General features: G+C 51.8%; 1 protein-coding gene across 7 annotated transcripts in view; it reads right to left on the bottom strand.

Annotated features, from left to right (window-relative positions):
* Nucleotides 1–19,667, bottom strand: part of GREB1 (growth regulating estrogen receptor binding 1) — a 131,295-nt gene that overhangs the window by 46,261 nt on the left and 65,367 nt on the right. For 5 of the 7 annotated variants that reach the window (XM_009183691.4, XM_021924583.2, XM_021924580.2 and 2 more), the window contains exons 6-13: nt 18,648–18,782; nt 16,292–16,420; nt 12,130–12,243; nt 11,497–11,640; nt 8,352–8,537; nt 4,194–4,544; nt 2,222–2,350; nt 1,365–1,493 (exon numbers count right to left, since the gene is read on the bottom strand). In XM_009183691.4, the coding sequence (XP_009181955.2) occupies nt 1,365–1,493; nt 2,222–2,350; nt 4,194–4,544; nt 8,352–8,537; nt 11,497–11,640; nt 12,130–12,243; nt 16,292–16,420; nt 18,648–18,782 (1,317 nt within the window). The remainder of the gene's footprint in view (nt 1–1,364; nt 1,494–2,221; nt 2,351–4,193; nt 4,545–8,351; nt 8,538–11,496; nt 11,641–12,129; nt 12,244–16,291; nt 16,421–18,647; nt 18,783–19,667) is intronic. The other 2 variants (XM_021924582.2, XM_021924581.2) reach the window with 2 other exon arrangements.

The raw sequence follows: 19,667 nt of genomic DNA, 5'->3' as shown, positions 1-19,667 counted from the left end.
CTAATTATACACACCTGTGCACTCCCCGCCTCACTGTATTACTACCCCCAGGGCTCCCCCATCCTCCATCCATTACCAACTCCAGTTCCCCTGCCCCACCGCACCCCTCTGCCCTCACCACCCATACCACCCAGCCCCCACCATACCACACAACCCAGCACCCCTCACTTCCTCACCGTGGCCACCAACCTGTGCCCCCATCCCTCCACCATACCACCAACCCAGCCACCCCCACCGCACCCCTGCCCCTCACCGGCCACCTGCCCCCGCTTCCCACCACCATACCACCCCCTGTGCTCCCCTGACCCTCACTGTGCACCCCTGCACCACTGCCCCTCACTGTACACACCAGCCCCATCCTCTAATTCTGCCACCACCCCAGGCGCCCCACCCTCACCGTGCACCCCTGCCCCCTCACCGCCACCACCCGTGCCCCCTGCCCCCCACCATACCACCACACCTGCCCCACCCTCACCGCACCCTGCCCTCACCACCACCTGTGCCCCTGCCCCCCCCACTATACACACCTGTGCGCCCACCCCCTCACCGTGCACCCCTGCCCCTCACTGTACACACCTGTGCCCCCGTGCCCCCACTATACACACCTGTGCCCCACCCTCACTGTGCACCCTGCCCCTCACTGTATACACACTCCAGTTCCCTGCCCCCATTCCGCATACAATTACCTGTGCCCACCCCTTCACCGTAACCCCTGTAACCACCGCCCCCTCACCGTACACCCGCTAATCCCTCCTCCCTCACCGTAACACCCGTGCCCTGCCCCTCACCGCGCACACACCCGTAATCCCCAATCTCCTCACCGTAATACCACCTGTGCTCCTTGCCCCTCACCAGCACCTGTAAAACCCCACCTCTCACCGTACAAACCTGCCCTCGTCCCCCACCTTTCATACACTCAGCCTCGCTTCTCACTGCACCCTGTTCTCAATTTCTCAGGCCACACCAGTTCTTAATTTGCCACCACCCCAGCCCACCTCACCGCACCCCTGTAACCACCGTTCCTCACCGTACCACACCCCGTGATCCCTCCCTCCCTTCCCCACTTCGTACCAACCTGTGCCCCTGCCCTCACTCCGCGTACCAACCTGCACCCCCAATCTTCACCGTACCACTTCACCTGTGCCCCTCTGTTCCTCACCGTGCGCCACCTGTGTCCCCACCTTCAACACTGTACAAACCCAGTTCCCCACCCCCACTATACACACCAGGCGGCTTCACCTCACTTTCAGGCACTTCAAAACTTCGGCCTTCCTCTCTCACTGTATCAGCCAAGCCCACTGCCCCTGTCCCTCATCACTACTTTGTACCTCCTCCACCCTGGGAGATTCCTTTTCACCACTCACTTGTGCACACCGGTGTCCCACTGACATCCAGGGATGCTGCTTTAGTGACAGAAGAGGCAGTGAGTGAGGAAGAAATATGGCCTTGATTTTCCTGGTGAAATTTGTCCAGCAAAATGTCAATGTCACCCTCTGCCCAAGACAGAATAAACAAATGGGTTTTCCATGTCAGTGAAATTCAGCAAACATCTACAGGGCAGTTAGTGTCAGGTACTGTCCTGAGGCCTGGAGTCGTGAAGGTAAAGAGGACGTGGCCCATCCTGTCAAGGGGTCTTAGCCTAGTCGGGATGAAGACACACTGCCAGAGTGAGCTCCCCCCACACAGACACAGCCGGTGCTAGGGCAGAAGGAAGAACAACATGGTAAAGGACAAAGGGGAAGGTCCCAAGCCCATCTGGACAATGAAGGGCCTGAGAAGCTTTCTAGGGGTACATGAGATGAGTCTTGAGGGGTGGGTAGCTAGGCAAACAAGGGAGAAGGACGCTCACAGCCCAGAGCACAAGGGATGCGGAACTCTCCAGCAAGAGGGAAGACTGGGAAGAGAGGCCACCAACGCTGGAAAGGAGGAGAGAAACAGGTGCAAGGGCCTTGTGTACCGCACAAAGACAGAACCCACAAGGTGCCCTCCACCCCTCAGGAGAACTCTACAGCCCAAGCAGGAAGAGATGGCCAGCCAGAACCCGCGGCTGTCACTCAAGAAAACAAAGGGACAGAAATGCAAGTGCACAGAATGAGGGGCACTCTGCAGTGGAGATCAGCCTTAGCCAGTCACCGGCAGGGTGGGGCAGAGATGACCTCCCCCGGCACTGATTTCTGTCCTATGAACATACGCATATGCACCTGTCTCATGACAAGCCTACCTGGACAGAGGGTGCTAAAGAAGGCCCCCAGCGAGTCCACCTTCCCTGTAACCAGCTCGTAATTGACTTCCTTCTGGTACTCCGCTGGGGTGAGAAGGCTCTCGGAAAGAATCCGGGCTTGGTATTTTCCTGGAAAGCAAACAGCTTTCACTGTACCAATCGTATCTTCCCTGCTTACTGGCTGTGTGGCCCTGGACTAGTCCCTTAACCCTTCTAGACTGACATTTCCCATCAGGAACCTGTGGCTAACAGCAGGATCTACCTCCCAAGCCTGCTGTCAGGCAATGCAAGATAACGGTGCCTGGCACATGGCAGAGGCTCAGGGTCTACTACTGAATGTCCTACTCACAGCAAGGTAAATAATTTATTTTAAAACACACACACACACAGAGAATGGGTTTAAGATTAAAGAACGCTGGTCGGGCGTGGTGGCTCACGCCTATAATCTCAGCAGTGCGGGAGGCCGAGGTGGGTGGATCACCTGAGGTCAGGAGTTTGAGACCAGCCTGGCCAACATGGCGAAAACCCATCTCTACCAAAAATACAAAAATTAGCTGGGCATGGTGGTGCACATCTGTAGTCCCAGCTACTCAGGAGGCTGAGACAAAAGAATTACTTGAACTTGGGAGACAGAGGTTGCAGTGAACCGAGATCGTGTCACCGCATTCCAGCCTGGGCAACAGAGCAAGACTCCATCTCAAAAAAAAAAAAAAACAGAAAGAAAGAAAGAAAAAAAATGCTAAAAGACAACTCAGACACTGTACTTAAAAAGTACATTAAACGCCAGGCACGGTGGCTCATGCCTGTAATCCCAGCACTTTGGGAGGCTGAGGTGGATGGATTGCTTGAGCCCAAGAGTTTGAGACCAGCCTGGGCAACATGGCAAAACCCCGTGTTTACAAAAGTACAAAACTGAGCCGGGTGTGGTGGTGCACACCTGCAGTAGTCCCAGCTACTCCAGATGGAGGCTGAGGCAACAGAATCACTTGAGCCCAGGAGCTTGATACTGCAATAAGCCAAGATCTCGCCACTGCACTTCAGCCCAGGTGACAGAGCAAGACCCTGTCTCAAAAAAAAAAGTGCATTACATTCTGCACTCTTAAAGTAAATTTTACAAGGTACAAAAAATTCCGGCCAAAAATGCACACTTGTGAAGATTTAAGCAGGCCAAGAAAGCTCACGTGTTTGGTGTCTGCCTCCCCCACCCAAAAGAACACTCTGGGCAGGCAGATACTGCTCTGCTCCCTGTGGGCCCCCAGCCCCTAGAACAGTGGCTGTACATGTGGGGCCTCAATGTGTGTTTTTAAAATTAAATCAATTGGCCGGGCACAGTGGCTCACACCTGTAATCCCAGCACTTTGGGAGGCCTAGGCAGGTGGATCACTCGAGCTCAGGAGTTCGAGTCCAGCCTGGGCAATATGGTGAAACCCTATCTCTACCAAAAAATACAAATTAGCTGGGCATAGTCCCAGCTACTTGGAAGGCTGAGGTGAGAGAATCTCTTGAACCCAAGAGACAGAGATTGCAATGAGCCAAGATCAGGCCACTGCACTCCAGCCTGGGCAACAGAGTGAGACCTTGTCTCAAAAAATTAAATTAATTGGCTCCTGAACACAGACAATACAATAAGGTCATTGTTTTTCATCTCCAATAGATGGGTGAAGAAACAGGGCCAGAGCTCCTGGTGTGAGTGACCACCCACGTGGTGGAGCCAGGTTTTCAACAGGGTCCTTCCACACTCCCAAGCTGACCCCAGGGCTAACCTCACCAGCCACTCAGAGCAGGGATGAGATTGTAACTAAGTCATTAGTCAAGGCTGCCTTCTGAAGCCAGCTACTGAGCACAAACCACAGGAGCTAACTGCTTCTGCAAACCCGGGCCACCCTAGACAGAAAGGGAGAGAACCACCAAAGGAGGGGACCAGGAACGTAGTTCAGGGGGCTTCCCCGCAGCCGCGCGGCCCAGCGCTCACCAGTGACGGCGATGCAGGAGTCGATGGCCGCGCTGCGGCAGGCGCAGATGATGACCACGTAGTTGGTCTTGGCGAGCTTGCCCTCGACCAGCAGCCGGAACATCTCAGAGAGGCCCTCGGCCAGGGAGTAGGCACACTCGATGACGTGCACGCTGTCATTGCAGGAGCTGGCGGCCAGGCTGGCCAGCCAGGGCAGCTGCGCGGAGGTCACGGGTGCCGTGGCGCTGGGCGCGGGTGGGAAGGGCTGCGGCGGCGCCTGCTGGTACTGCCGGATCTCGGTCAGGTGCGACTCGCGCCAAGAGCGCAGGAAGATCTGCTCCAGGTCCTCCATCAAGGGCACCTGGTCCGCGGCTGCAACACAACGCGGGCGGAGGGCCTGCCACAAATGCCAGCGACATCCGGGGACGCGCAGGTGCAGTGATGTGGAAGTACCCATTTAAGATATTGCTGTGAAATCGTATCACAGACGGCTGGAGCACGAGGGGAGGGCATAAAATCCGCCACAATCTCACCACTGCCCTAACAGAGCCACGGTATTTATGTGTATTTCTTAATCTTTTTTTTTTTTCCATATGCAAGTTTTTTTTAAATTATAAGATGATTTGTACATTTATTTTTATTTTTAAGATTAAGCATTCTCTTTGACAATCCAGAAACATAGTCCTTGCTCACTCTTCGGCCACACACACGTAAAACAGTTAAAAGTGATTCCTTAATTTTCAATGACAAAGTAGGATAAAGGAATATGTTCTCAAGCTGCAGTTCAATTTTTCTGTCCTCTTTTCAAAAGCAAAAATCTTACTTTGTCTTACTTTGCTACCAAGCCACTCACCAACTATAAGGAAAGACAATTTTTCAAAAAGCCAACAAAACCCAGTAAAAAGAATAAGTATCAACCCAAAATTATCACCCAAAACACTGCTGTTGCAAAAAAAAAAAAAAAAAAAAAAAGGAGGAAGCCAAATTCCCATAGCTTGTTAGAGAAGGTCTTTAAAAAGAATTCAGAAAGTTAGGACTGGAACTACAGTGGTATAGACAGGTTACACTGTCCCTATGTGCATATACAGTAGTAAATATGTAGAACATTTAGCCTGGGAATATAGGCTTTCTCCTACTCCAGGACAGGGAATAAAAACATGTGTTGCTGGAATTAATATTAAAATTGTCCCTACAAATAGCTGTAATGATTGTCCGTATAAACTTTGGGTCTTGCATTCTTTCCATAACCGTGACCCTATCATCAGTTTCAGTGCCATTTTCAGCCATCGTAAAGAGCACTGTTAGTGCGTCCATAATGTCCCATCATATGTAAGCACCACCGTAAGTTTACTCAGCAAGGTCTCTATTATGGATTCTCTTATTTCTTCCAAATATTCACCTTTATAAATACCTCTGCAATGCACATCTTGACGTATAGAACATTACTTCCTTTGCCTAACGTCTCAAAGGTGGATTTACAGAACCAGCTAATACATATCATCAGCTGTCTTCCAAACGGCCTGAATGCATGCGTTTACCGCGCAAACGGTGCATTTGACAATTACTGGTTTTACTGCACCTAAGCACCACTGGGTGCCATCATTTGGGTTATTAATTCAGAAAAAGATGACTTGATTTGTGATTCGCATGTCTTTGATGATGAGTGAGATTGAATACTTTTCAATATTTGTTTCTTTCTGGTATTTTTTATGAATTGTCTGGTTTATACGTCCAGATTTCACACTTGATGAGCTGGAGGAAAGCGCACCAGGCTTCCATTTAGAAGGTGGTTCCAGTCCAGCTCTACCCAGCACCAGCTGTGTGGCCCTGAGCTATCTCATACGGTTTTCTGATGCATCACACGCGGTTCATGCCACCTGCTCTGTGGGCCGTGCCAGAATGATTAAATTGGCTTATATCTCCATCTTTGATTGGATACATTTAATCAGAATTCACTACTTCAATTAGCTCATTAAATTAGAATTTAATTAGATTAGCTGTTATCTCTCTCTCTTTAAAAACTTTCCTTTGAGTCCACATCTTCTTCCAGAACTAAACCCTACCCAGAGCTGTCTACACACGCCATACTGTCTCCTCACCTCCAATCTCTCTAATCCACTCCAGTGTGACTTATCCCCAATCTTTGCGTACATCATCATCAAGGTTGCCAATCGCTTCCCATGACCAAACCCAATGGTCAGAGTCCAGTCTTCCCTCTGCTCAACTCCCAGCCATGCTGGCACAGTTGATCAGCCCCTCTCCTTGGGAATGCTTTTTTTCACTGCTTCTTACCAACATTCGCCTATTCCCTCAATATAGGTTGGCAGACTGTCGACTTGAGCTGCAGATGCTGTGGGGCATCGGGAAAAGGACTCACTGACCATGCCTGGCCTCATGGAGCTTACACCCTAACTGGGGGAGACACACTTAAAGGGAACAATCACAGACCCTAATTCCTGGTACCCTAAAGATATAGGGCATAGGATAGGGGCCTGGAGGGCGGGATCTGTCTTACACACAGTAACAAGAAGGCCTTCCTGAGGAGATGATGGGTGACCTGAAACCTGAAGGACATGAGGGAGCAAGCCACACAAATGTCTTTGGCAAGAGCATGTCACAGGGAAGGAACAGCAAGTGTGGGATGCCTTGGTGGGACCAATATTGCTGAGGGGTACAGCGGGCTGGGACAGAGAAAGCAGGTGGGACCAGGAGGCAGGTCGGGCCCCGGGGAAGGGGTGGAGTGAGCAACTGATGGGAAGCCGCGGCAGGGCTCTGAGCAAGGAAGAGATGCAATTGGATTTCCAGTTCTCAGGGATGTGGGGAACAGGGCAAGAATAGTGCCCTGGTGAAGGGACAGCCACAGAGAGGGTGAGCGAGGCTGGATTCAGGATGAAGCCGTGCTTACTGACGGACTGGTGGGGACTATGAGAAAGAGGGCAATGCTGGGTTTCCCAGATTCTCCACTGTCCTTTTCTTCCTTCCCACCTGTTCTATCTCAGTCACCTCTTCTGGATCTCTGAAGATTGGAGGTCCCCAGGCTCAAACCTTGGCACTTTCCTCTCCCCGTAGCCACCCGCAGCTGGTCTCACGGCTTTAATATACATCATCTGTAAGCCAATGTGTCTTAAATGTATACCTAGAGCTTCAACCTCTCCTGGGGCTCAAGGCCTGCCCATGCAAATGAACACAGATGACTGGCTGTCTCGTGGGCATCTTGTACAAACTCATGCCAAGACAGAACTCAAGTTCATTGCTACCATTCACCTGGCTGCTCAGGCTGAAACCCAGGCCCCACCTGCTCCCACCCCCTTCAAAGGGATTTCCAGCCGGACTTACCTTCAGAATAGCCCCTCCAGCTCACTGCTGCTGCCCTCAGTGGCCCAAGCCACTCTGTGCCTTTAATAGGCAACAACTGACTCTTTCTCCGTTTCCGCCACTGCATCTGCACCATCTGACTCCACACAGCAGCCAAGGTGGCGTTTTTAAAGTGAAAATCAGATCACCTCCATCCCCTGCCTAAAAATACTCCGGTGGCTTCTCCATGTGTCTACCATAGCATCACACTCTTGACCGGAGCCTGCCCCCTGTGACCACACCTCTCCCTCACACCCTCTCTCTGCTGCGGCTACACTGGCTTCTCCAGCGACCTGGGACGCTCACTGCTCCCCACCTCACAGTCTCACCTGGCCTCCCTCTCTCCTCAGGGCCCCACCTGTCCTCATTCCTCAGATCAACACAAGGCTGACTCCTTCTCAGGGTCGAGGTCTCTACTCACAGAGGCCTTTCTTCATGCCCCTAAACTGGCCCCACACAGACACACACTAATGCATGCGCCCACCTTCACCTGCCTGTTTTCCACGGGTTTACTGCTTCTGTCTCCCACTAGACTAGAATCGCCTCAAGGGCAGGGTCTTTACTCAATTCCCTGCTGTATCCCTGTGCCTAGAATGGCAGATAAATACTTTTGGAAATGTCTCCATTAACTTCAACCTACTTTCGGCCCCTGAGTGTGGGTACGCCCGCAGTGACCTCATGACATCCTCCCAGTGGAGCCATAAGCTCTCCCCATGTATTTCAATTCCAGCAGCCCCAAGTCAGCCCCCACAAGGGCCGAGGCCAGGTCTGTGCTTGAGCTGCGGCCCCTCCCTGCCACCTGGCCAATAGGTGGAGGTGACTCACCCAGCTGGACCAGGTAGTACACAGTCAGCAGGAGCTGCGTCTCCTCAGAGATGGGCTGGATGGCAGAGGCGCCGTACTGCTCGTATGCCCGCGAGACGGACTGGGAATTCTGGTAGCACGTGTACAGGAGGGGGCTGACCACCACGTCATTCAAGTTCCCACACAGGTAAGGGAAGTTCCCGTGGCCTGCAGAGGAACAGCAGCGACTTGGCACCCGGTCTTGTGCACAGCTTATGGCCCCACATATCTGGGTTCTCTGGGGGTGAGGGAGCTGAAGGAGACAAGTGAACTGCGCCAGGTCCCTTGAGTGCCCTGTCCTGGGAAGCCTTGCTCATGGAGTGCACCTGCTCACCCTTCTGGAGCCTACGATGAGAGGAGTCACCTTTTCTAACCAATGGGGCTGTGCGACTTACTGGTTCATTTCGTCCAATCCTCTTATTTTTTACAAGTGAGGGAGCTGAAGGGAGGGACTTGCCCAGAGCCAAGCAGCCACCACCTGTCGCTCCTCCAGCACCACCGATGGGACACCTTGTGGGCAGAGCACCTTCCAGAGCTTCACTGGAAGCTGCCTGCCTGCCAGGCCTTGCCTCCCTGACTCCAAGCAGGGCGGATTGTGCCCTGCATCCTCCCTCCCAGGGCTGTCCGGCAAGGTGAGTTGGGATAATACATCACCACAGAGACCAGAAGACTGAGTCATTTTTTTTTTTTTTTTTTTGAGACAGTCTCTTGCTCTGTCCCCTGGCTGGAGTGCAGTAGCGCGATCTCAGCTGACTCCAACCTCCGCCTCCCGAGTTCAAGCGATCCTCCCACCTCAACCTGCTGAGTAGCTGGGATTATAGGTGTGCATCACCACACCCGGCCAATTTTTGTATTTTCAGTGGAGGCAAGGTTTCACCATGTTGCCCAGGCTGGTCTTGAACTTCTGACCTAAAGTGATCCACCCGCCTTGGCCTCTCAAAGTTCTGGGATTACAGGCGTGAGCCACCATGCCCAGCCCATTAGAAGATTCATTCTGAAGATAGCCCTCAGAGGTGGAATTGCCCAGGCCAGGTTCAAATCTCTTTCCACTATTATTTAGCTACATGATGTCAAGCAAGAAGCTGAACTGCCCTAAACCTCAGTCTCTGCATTTGTAAAATCAGGTGAAGCTATCAAATCCTCTCGGGGCTGCTGAGCTCCCAGAGGTGGCACGTGAGTGTGTGTGTGTGTGTGTGTATGGTTGTGTGTGTGTGTGGTATCTTGCACTCCGGGTACTCCATTTAGTCACCAAAAATATATTTTCTGACTTCGGCTGTGTGCTATATGCAGATGTCCTGCCAGGCTTGGAGAGTAAAGCTGGTGCCTGGGGCACAGGTTGTGTTCTCAAAGACATTGCTTCTCAAGGGCTTGCCAAACACCTGCTGGCCCACCCAGAGCTTCTGATGCAGAACTGGGGCCTGATTCTGATTATAGGATGGGTCCGTGAATTCACGCCTCTCATAAGCTCCGGGGCGATGCAGGTTCTGCTGGACCGGGGGCTACCATTTGGGTAGCACCACTTACAAATATTGCGGTTGGCAACAGGCAAGGTAAAGAGTTACTATAAAAGCAAGCATGTGACATTTGTCATAAAAGAGGGACAGAGAAGTGACAAGGGGGGCAGAGGAAAGGGAATCTAAGACAACTTCATAGAGAAGGCACAGGGCTGAGTCGTAAGGCCTCAGGAGGGCTTGGACATGTGGCTGTGGGGAACAGGAGTCAGAGACAAGGGCTTTACAGTGAGGGCTGCAGTGGAAACAGAGAGGCAGTGGAGGGAACAGAGCACACCTGAGAACCAAGAGGACAGTCTCTATTCTGAGATTGTTCATGTGAGACGTAGACTGGCTGGGCTTTCTTTTCTGAGGCTCCTGGCTCAAAGCAGAGGCAGGTGAAGCCCTGCCTACACCTCCAAGCCTTGCACCCTGTCCTAGCTCTGTTTCCTGAGCACTGTGTTCTTGAGACCTACCACAGACACATCATGGCCACATAAAAAAATGCATGCAACATGACTGAAAGAATGTTGGCCTTCATTTGAGGTAGACAGTGGGGCCCAGTGGAACTGCCTCGGTCATTGGTCCTATGTCATGCTAAGGTCGAAACTCAGAGTTGCATGCTACTTCCTGAATACCCTGTCCAGCTTTTGTTTTTTAGGAAAAAGACATGCTCTTTCTTATTTCTTAATTATCAGGGTGCTTCTCCCACTTTCCTACAATCCTCCCTCCTCTATCTACAAGCATGATACCAAATGCAATAATAACGTATTTAAGAGGGGCCTGCCGTGAACCCGGGAGGCGGAGCTTGCAGTGAGCTGAGATCCGGCCACTGCACCCCAGCCTGGGCGACAGAGCGAGACTCCGTCTTAAAAAAAAAAAAAAAAAAAAAAAGAGGGGCCTGCGTGCACAGTGTGTGTGTGTGGTGTGTGTGTGCCGTGCCTACGTGTGTATGTGTGTGTGTGTTGCCATGTGCCAGCCAGTCGGGTGCCTGCGATCACCAGCCAAGCCCTGCTGAATCCCCCCAGGGTTTCCCATTGCAACATCTCCAGCTTCGTCAAAGGGATTTCTTCAGTAGACCCAAAAGTCTACCCCCACGTAGCATACGTTAGCCCACTGCACAAAACGGATCAGATCTAATTTTGTTTGATGCTTCTACAGTGGAGACCATGGCTATCTTTGCCCAACCAAAGTAGATTCCATAGTCAGAAAATACTAGTGGCGTGGGTGACAACAGGCAACAATCCACCAGAGCAGGGCTCCTGCAGCCAGGGAGTCATTTGTTTTTCCTAATCCTTGGCACTCAGCACCGGGCCTGGGGTCATGGCGGGCGCTCAATGAAGCTGAGCAGATGAAGGAAAGAACGAGGAACAGGCAATTCCCTTCATGGCAGGGAATCATTTCACCCGGACCCACTGTGGAGAGCTATGACAAGCTCCATCATTCTCGGCATCTGATCAGGGGCTGAACTAGTGACTGGCTCTGCCTTGTTCTCTCCTTGCCCTGGAAAGCACTTTAGGTTTGTCTCGGGAGGATACCCTTGGAGTCAGACCACGATGAGGTCTCGCTTTTGCCTGTTTCTCGTGCAGTCCTTCAGGTTCTTCCATTCCCACGACTCGGTGCACTGCTGTACTTGCCTTTAAATATCACCGGCTTGGCCTTGCATATTTTCAGCAAGTTGTCAGGAACAGACACTGGTTCTCCAGAGGCCACCACTGGGAAGGTGACTGAAGCTGGTCCCACCAGGCCAACCTGGGGCACGCAGGACACGCCTGTGCTCTCTAGGAACACCCAAGAACATTAGTAAAAACATCAGACAAGGCATCCACTTCTCACACACCTGGCATCAGGCCAGGCAGCAATGCTGCTACCTCCTGATCAATGTCCCTGATTACAGGAGCACCAAAGTCTTAGAGTCACAGATTCCTAAGGTCAAGGGCACCTTTACATTCCTTCCGTCCATCCTTGCCCCAATGGTTCGGTCTCCTCTTGGATATCCCTGCCAAGTCATAAACAGCCCCTTTTAAAATTTCCCAAGGATCAGAGAACTCACTATCATACAGGGATCCTAGACCTTGCAAAGCAATTCTAACATGTGAGAAATAAATCTTTTGTTACACCAAACTCTGCCTCCTTAGAACTCCCTCAGCAGTACACATGCACATTCACACACATGCACACGCACACACGCACACATACACACACAACTGGCAGCAGCACTGCCACCAGTGCCCAAGTCTGGAATTCTGGGCAAGGCTGCCATCACTTACCATACTTAGCTCTGTTCCCACCACCTTGGGGGTAGCCACCGTCTGGAGCTGATGGAGATTCTGGAGACCATCCTTTGTGGCGTTTTTTGGGGGGCCCGGAGTTTGACAAGATACCTAGACAATATTCAGAGTGTGGATTAGGCTATCATCAGGAAAGGGTTCCAATAAAACTTTCCCTTGGTTTGGAGAACCATGATCTGTTTTGTTTTGTTTTTTGTTTTTCTCATCACAGTTTCACATGGGTTTTAAGGAGCTAGTGAGATATCTACGCATAAGGAAATGTCAGTTTTTGTAAATGTTTCATTCCAAAGTTGTGTGTGTGTCTAAACGATCTCTCTCTGAGCCCCAGCTCCTTCATCTTTAAAATGGGACACTAAACCCTACTCTGAAAGGTGGTTTGATCAGGACTAAAGAGAATGTATGTAGAGTGCTTTGTGCAATGAATTGCAGGGAGCCTGGGCCCAATAAGGTAGCCAGAATTACCCACGTCATCATCATCTTCACCACCATCATTATTGTTATGGACATATTCCAATCTGAAGGGCTGGAAGAGAGAAATACGTTTCTGCAGATGGGGGCAGCAGTATCTGATCCACCACCACAGCTCCACCGCTTGGGGGCAGTACTGATCCGCCTGTGCTCCCCTCCCTGCCCCAGCCGGGAAAGCTAATTTCAGACTCAACAAAATCAAGTACAGAGGCTGACACCCACTGCAATGAGTCATCCCTGCCCACTCTAGACAACAGCATGCTCATGACTCAAGCTAACTTCATGAATGTTTCAAAATATCAAGAACTGGTTTCCATAGTTTCTTGACTAACCAGACACAAAATTTCCCCTACATGTAGAGATTCACTTCTCAACCTCAACTGTACATTAAACTCAACCGGAAAACTTTTAAAACTCTGTCTGGATGCAATCCTATCCCAGTTAAACCAGAAGCCCAGCATGGGAGCAGGACTCAGGCATCCCAATATCTCAGCGCTTCTTCTTGATTATAATGCATAGCCCGGGTGGAGAAACACCAATCACAGCAATGGTTCTCCAGGTGTGACCCGAGGGACTGCACAGAACCCACATGGGCCTTTTAAACCTGTGCCTACTAAACCTGTGTGTCCCTGGGCCCCGCCTTGACCTCCAGAATCACATCTCTGGAAATGACAGTAGTGCAATCTCGGCTCACTATAACCTCTGCTTCCTGAGTTCAAGCGATTCTCCTGCCTCAGCCTCCCAAATAGCTGGGATTACAGGCGTGCACCACCACACCCGGCCAATTTTTGTATTTTTAGTAGAGACAGCGTTTCACCATGTTGGTCAGGCTGGTCTCGAACTCCTGACCTCAGGTGATCTGCCCGCTCAGCCTCCCAAAGTGCTGGGATTATAGCTGTGAGCCACCACACCCGGCCAGCCTGGTAATTCTTAAGCACACTTAAGTGAGAATCATTGCTTTAGAGTCTCTCAAGGGTAATCAAAAAAATATTATCACCTCATTAGACTGACTAAAAGTAAATAAAAAGTTAAAAGCATAAAGTACTTTGTTTACAAAGAACTTTCAAACCCGTGGCTCCTTTGGCCCTCCCAACAACCACTGACGCAGCTGCTGTTTTCTCCTCCCTGTTTGCAGGAATGAGGCCTTTGACTCTGCAAACATCTGTCCCCAGTTGCAATGGGAGACCCCCCACAGAGGCTAAGTAAGCAGCCAGCTGCTCTAAAAGCTCTACTGAATGACCAAAGGGGACAGGGCTTGGAAGTGGATCTCAGTAAGGATGGAAGAGACACAGATGTGTTCTCACTTTTGGACGATAACCCTATAAATAGCTCTAAGTAGACCCTAAGCCCATGAGCTCTTTCCAAATGATGTCACCAGGAGCTGCTCCCATGGTACCAATGTGGATCAATTATTTCTCAAAATGTCTCTTGGGGAGGTATTATTTGGCATTTTTGGGAGATGATTCATTATGTAGCCTGCTTGGTGCAGGACATTCTGCATGCTACCCGCTCTATCCCAGCATCAAATGCCAGTAAGACCCTGTGCCTGGGACAACAAATCCATCCTTTACCAGAACATTTCCTACCCCCGCCCCCCAGGGGGCAGCACTTCTCCACTGGGAACCAGTGAGTGCCAGGACTCAAGGCTTCAGTCAACTCCTTGTGGTATTAGACGCAGTTTCTTAAAAATTGATTTTGAGCTCTCTCCCCAGAGCAGAGGAGAAGGCCCAGGAACTCCAACACTTCAGCTGTGCTCAACACAACTCAACTCAGCCAGCGTCATGCCCTCTGGCTGGGCTCCCCAGCAGCTGGTACCACGGGCTCCAAGATGCACGTTATCATGGTGCTGCCCTTGGGAACTGCACAGCGCCGAGGCCCCGATGGCCACATGTGGCTGCGGGACTAAGCCTGGGACGGCTGGGAGCCCCATGCACTCACAGGGAGCCCTCCTGCATGGAGCAGGTGCCCCCTGAACTAAGCTCACAAAGGCGATGTAATAGGTGAGTGGAGAGAGCAGCCTGGAGCCGGGATGCAGGCACAAAGCATGCAGACAGGAGGATGGGGGCACGGGGGTGGGGGAGCTCAACTGCCCAGGGCAGCCAAAATAGCAGGGAATGAGGTTCAGCAGGTGGGCTGCGGCCAGATTCTGGAAAGGCTTGAGTGCTCCCCTAGGCAATCTGGAGGAGCTCCATCTCCCACACCCCTCCATGGAGCATGGCAAGGAAAATGCAGTCAGTCCCACACAGAAGGCTTCCCAGGACCACCTTCACAGGGTCCCAGGCTGAGGGAGGCCCTCATCTCCCTGCTGTTCAGGGTGGAGGTTGGGGGGTCCACAGACAGCCCAGAAGGGAGGCTGTAGCAGCGTGGCATCCCCAGTATCCTCATCCCAGGTGTCCAGCTCTGCAGCCACAGGGCTGCCCCCAAATGCAGCACTCGGCAGAGAAGCAGCAGTCCCTGGATGAAAGCAGGAGGCTGCCTGGGGCTCGGCTGCTGCGGAGGATGGGACTCGCTACTGCCTGGGACTTGGCTGCTGTGGGTTTCAGACTCCAGGATGGAGGCGCTGGTTGGGAACGGGAGGCCTCGGATTCTGTTCAGAAACTACATTCGCCCCTTCAGTCAAGAGTTAGACAATTCACAAGATTTTCACCAGGGAGGTCCTCCACCAGCACAGTGGAGTGGGAGCTTAGAGGCCTGCCCCTGCCTCTCTGGACCTCTGTCTCCTCCTCTGTAAAACAGTGTTGGCCTAGATGGTTTCTAAGGGCTCCTCCAGTTTGATGTCTTAGATCTTCAAATCCAATTTAGCTGAGTGCATGATGGAGGAAAGAAAGACGAGAATGGCTTATGAAGTGGCTCCAGATGAGCATGGTGGGGAGAGCACTGGACTGGGAGTCCTCAAGCAGGTCTCTAGGTTGCTCCACCTGTTGACAGCTTCCTCAAACCCTCCTCTGGCAGGAGGTCTGCTCGGCCCCTTCACTCACCTCCCTCATCCATATCCTCACCTCCTCATCCCTCTTTGCTTCCTTTCTCCCTTTCTGTCTCTACATGATGCTTCCCCAACTTCTAAGTTGCAGTTCAGTTACCACCTCCTCCAGGAAGCCTTCCCTGAAAAGACTAGCCTCAGCAATGACGCTGATTTGGATGAGAACAGCCGGTACCAATTAATGAGCTGCCAGATGTGCTCTGACCTTTCATACAGCACCTCATCCCTCTGAACAACCCTTGGAGCAGAATTCTTATCTCCAGGTGAAGAAACATTTATTGAGACTTGGCCAAGGTCCCCTGACTAACAAGAGACAGCAGTAGGTTTTGAATTCATATTTATCTGATTTGGAAGCCCATGTTCTTCCCCAACAACACATTGCCCACTATTGCTCCAAAATTCTACCATCCTGCAGCTGTGCAGCCCACAGGACAGGTCACTCGCCATCACCACAGCTATCTCACTGCTCCTTGGCACACACGACAACTCCCAAGTGTGTCACTCATACAGCACCAGTGCCTGGACCCAGACCCATGGACTCAGGAGGCACCCGTGGTCCTGGCCTGACACTCATGGAAGCCACACCAGACTCCAGGAGGCTCAGCGGCCCCAGCCCAGCAGCTCCCATGCCCCCTCTGGCCTTGGCCCAGAGAAGAGCAGGATCCCCAGGACAGCCAGGACAGGCAGCGCTACCTAAAGCCGATGGTCGCGGCAAGGCCAACAGGTTATTCTTTGCCAGCTGTTGGCACTTTGGGGAATCTTTGCCGTTGAAAACAGCCGGACCCACTGTTGCGCTTAGTGAGGAGTGATCAGAAGCTGGTCCTGAAAGCAGATAGAAGGCAAAGAGGAGGGTCAGTTCACGAGAATGCCCTGGGAGCCAGGCAAGGAGGAAATCACTTTCCTTGCAGTTTCACAAACTAGCTTTTCCCCAGCAAGTCTCATCAGAAGATCAGAATTCCCAACAGTGATTCTGCTACACTGAGAAGATACATGCAGACACATGCATACACACACACACACACACACACTTCTGCCTACACACAACATACACATGCACAAACATGTACACACACACACGTGCACAAACACATGCCTATATACATGCACACCCAGGAACATGCACCCTCCTGCTCACACTCCAGTGGACACACAGCCTGAGTGAAAGAAGGACCAGGGGACTTCCTGAATTCCAGGACCACACCTGAAACTGTTCCACTTCCTTCTACCTTCTCTCTCAAGACCTCTGGTTGATATGGTTTGGCTGTGTCCTCACCCAAATCCCACTTTGAATTATAGCTCCCATAATCCCCATGTGTTGTGGGAGTGACCTGGGGGGAGGTAACTAAATCATGGGGGTGGTTCCCCCATATTGTTCTCATGATAGTGAAGAAGTCTCACGAGATCTGATGGTTTTATAAAGGGCAGTTCCCCTGCACACGCTGTCTTGACTGCCGCCATGTAAGATGTGCCTTTGCTTCTCCTTTGCCTTTCGCCATGCAGAACTGTGAGTCCATTAAACCACTTTCTATATAAATTACCCAGTCTTGGGTATGTCTTCACAGCAGTATGAAAATGGACTAACACATCTGAAGTCCAGGAAAGCAGTCGGGTTTGCAGCTACCTAGGTGCAGGCTGTTCACAGGGCCCAGGGCTCCCCAGGTCTAAGGGTAATTCTGGGGACAATCATGGCTTCTGGTCTCCTGGGGCTGACAGAACTGCTTAAGTTGTCCATGTCAGTCAGAACGGTCTGGAAAGAGCTTGGGTCAGGAGTAGCACTGAATGTTTCCTGTGGGTTTAAGAGGGTGGCTCTGAAGCCAGATGACATGTGTTTGAGCCCAGTTCCACCACCTCCCAGCTGTGTAACCCTGGACACTTACTTAACCTCCCTATGCCTCAGTGTTCTCATCCAGAAAACAGGGGTGGTCACTATAGCAACTCAGAGCCACTGTGAGAACGACATGAGTTAGCAGAAGAAAGTGCCTGGAACGGTGCCTGGTGTGTAACATGCTTTGAGTACTTGCTGATACTATCATCTTATTTAATTCTTACAATTGCCCTACAAATTAGACAGAAGAGATTTACTCAACTTTACAGATGAGGAAATGGAGGTTCAGAGGATTTGAGTTGCCCCAAATCACTCAACTAAATGGTGGCAGCACTGGAGCTTACACCCAGGCACCCCGACAGCAGAAACAGTAGGCTCTCCAGGCCATGATGGTAGAGGCACTGGGGGCCTGGGCGTGGGGAAGCAGCAAGGAGCTCTGGAGGAGAGTATGTTCCAGTCCCCTGCCCAGGCGATGGATGGGCCAGGTGGGTACAAGGGCACTGGCTTCCTCCCAGGGCCAATGTGTCTCTACAGACCCACTGGGCAGGAGGCATGAAAACAAGCGGCGACCTTCCTGCGTCCTTGGGAAGGCTGGTGTCTACTGTGATAACAATCACCATGCTTAGGAAGTCTGTGCAACATGGTGAAATGCCAAGCATGTGAATCAAGGTTCACATCTAATGTCACCTCTTGCCTCCACCTCCTCCTGCCCACGAGGTCCTAGGCAAGCACCCAGCCTCCATGAGCCTCACCTTCCCAATCAGTAAAATGCGGGAACCGAGGCCTGCTCACAGCATGGTTGTTGGGCTTCAAGGCACTCATAGAGCTGGGGAGTGCTGCGCATGGGGTGAATGGCAGCAATCTGGTCTTTTCCGCCCCTTCTAGCAATTCATTCAAACCCTGACTCAGCACCTTTACATAGAGAGCTCTATGCCGTGCGGGGGTTGTATGGGGGGCGGTGCTGCAGAGGGACCCTGCATATGTCCCCACCAGGGGATCCCACTTCGTATAAAACAGGAAGAAAGAAAAGCCCTCCCAGTGAAACAGCTAGCATTCTTTGTTGAAGAGTATTACAAATTCAAGATGAAAGTAAAGGTGTTATAGAAAAAGATAACAGCCCCTTGATTTATTTTGAAGAATGCTTGACTACATAGTCAACCGGACACATCAGAGACATGCCAGCGGTGTGGATTCAGCAGCCCTGGCGTGTCTCTGCCGCCTCACCTGCCTGCTGAGCTCCCATCAGGATGCTGGGGTTCGTCCCGGGAATGGGCTCGCTGGGGAAGGCAGCCGTGCTCTCCAGGGCCGGGAAGAAGGAACCAGAACAAGTACTGGTGGCGATCTGCCGGCTTCTAAACTCTAAGGGGGCAAGGTGCACGTGTGAAAACCAACTCGCTCTTCTCCAACAGTTACGAAATGAGTTCCTGCAGTGGAACGTATCCTACAGGACAGTGAGCTATGGAGACAGTCACACAAGCTGCCACCACATCCTGGTCTTTGTTTCAGCGTGAAGCCAGGGCGAGGGTGTGATTCTCTACTTGTGGCTCCATGCCAAGGGGCATCTCTGGTTGTCAAGAGTGGGAGCAATGGTGAATATTTAGAAGAAAGGGACGAATTATACAAATAAGTCACCCTACAGCTACCCGTAGCCATAGACGAGAGTGTTACTTGAAGATAAAGAAACAATACCATCTTCCACCCTTATTTCCTCCTCTGGGAAAGGCCATCCCCAGCGGCCAGTGAGGTGGAGAACCTCTGAGGTGCTTGGACCCAGCAGGTGATCAAAGATGGTGAACTGGTCCCATACAGGGCACAACCACTGCATCCTCAGGGCCTGAGAAATGACTGGCAAGTAATAGGGGCTCAGGAGGCATTTACTGAACAAAGCAAGAAAAGCAGAGAGGAAGGAAGAATGGGGTGTGAGGGAGGTGTTCCCAGAGCCGCCCAGCCTAAGGCGTCTTCCCTCTACTCCCAGGACCTGACTGGGAGAGTCCAGAGGACAAGATGGGAACAAGCCCAGACAAGGGAGGAACACCTCACACCCCAGTCTTGCCCTCCACCCGCGGCAGGCCACTGAGGATCCAGCCTCCTCCTCGCCCCACAGAGCTGACTGTGGCCATGAAAGGTACAGCTGAGACAAAGAGGGTGGCAGGGCAGCCTGCTCCCAACGTTTCTGAAAGCTGCAGCCCAATCACTTCTTCAGAGACCAGCAACGTGAAGCTGATCTTTCTGGCCATAGTTCAG

This window comes from Papio anubis, chromosome 14 (genome assembly GCF_008728515.1).
Source record: "Papio anubis isolate 15944 chromosome 14, Panubis1.0, whole genome shotgun sequence".
NCBI classification, from domain to species: Eukaryota; Metazoa; Chordata; class Mammalia; order Primates; family Cercopithecidae; genus Papio; species Papio anubis.
This window is presented reverse-complemented; position numbering and strand designations above follow the sequence as displayed.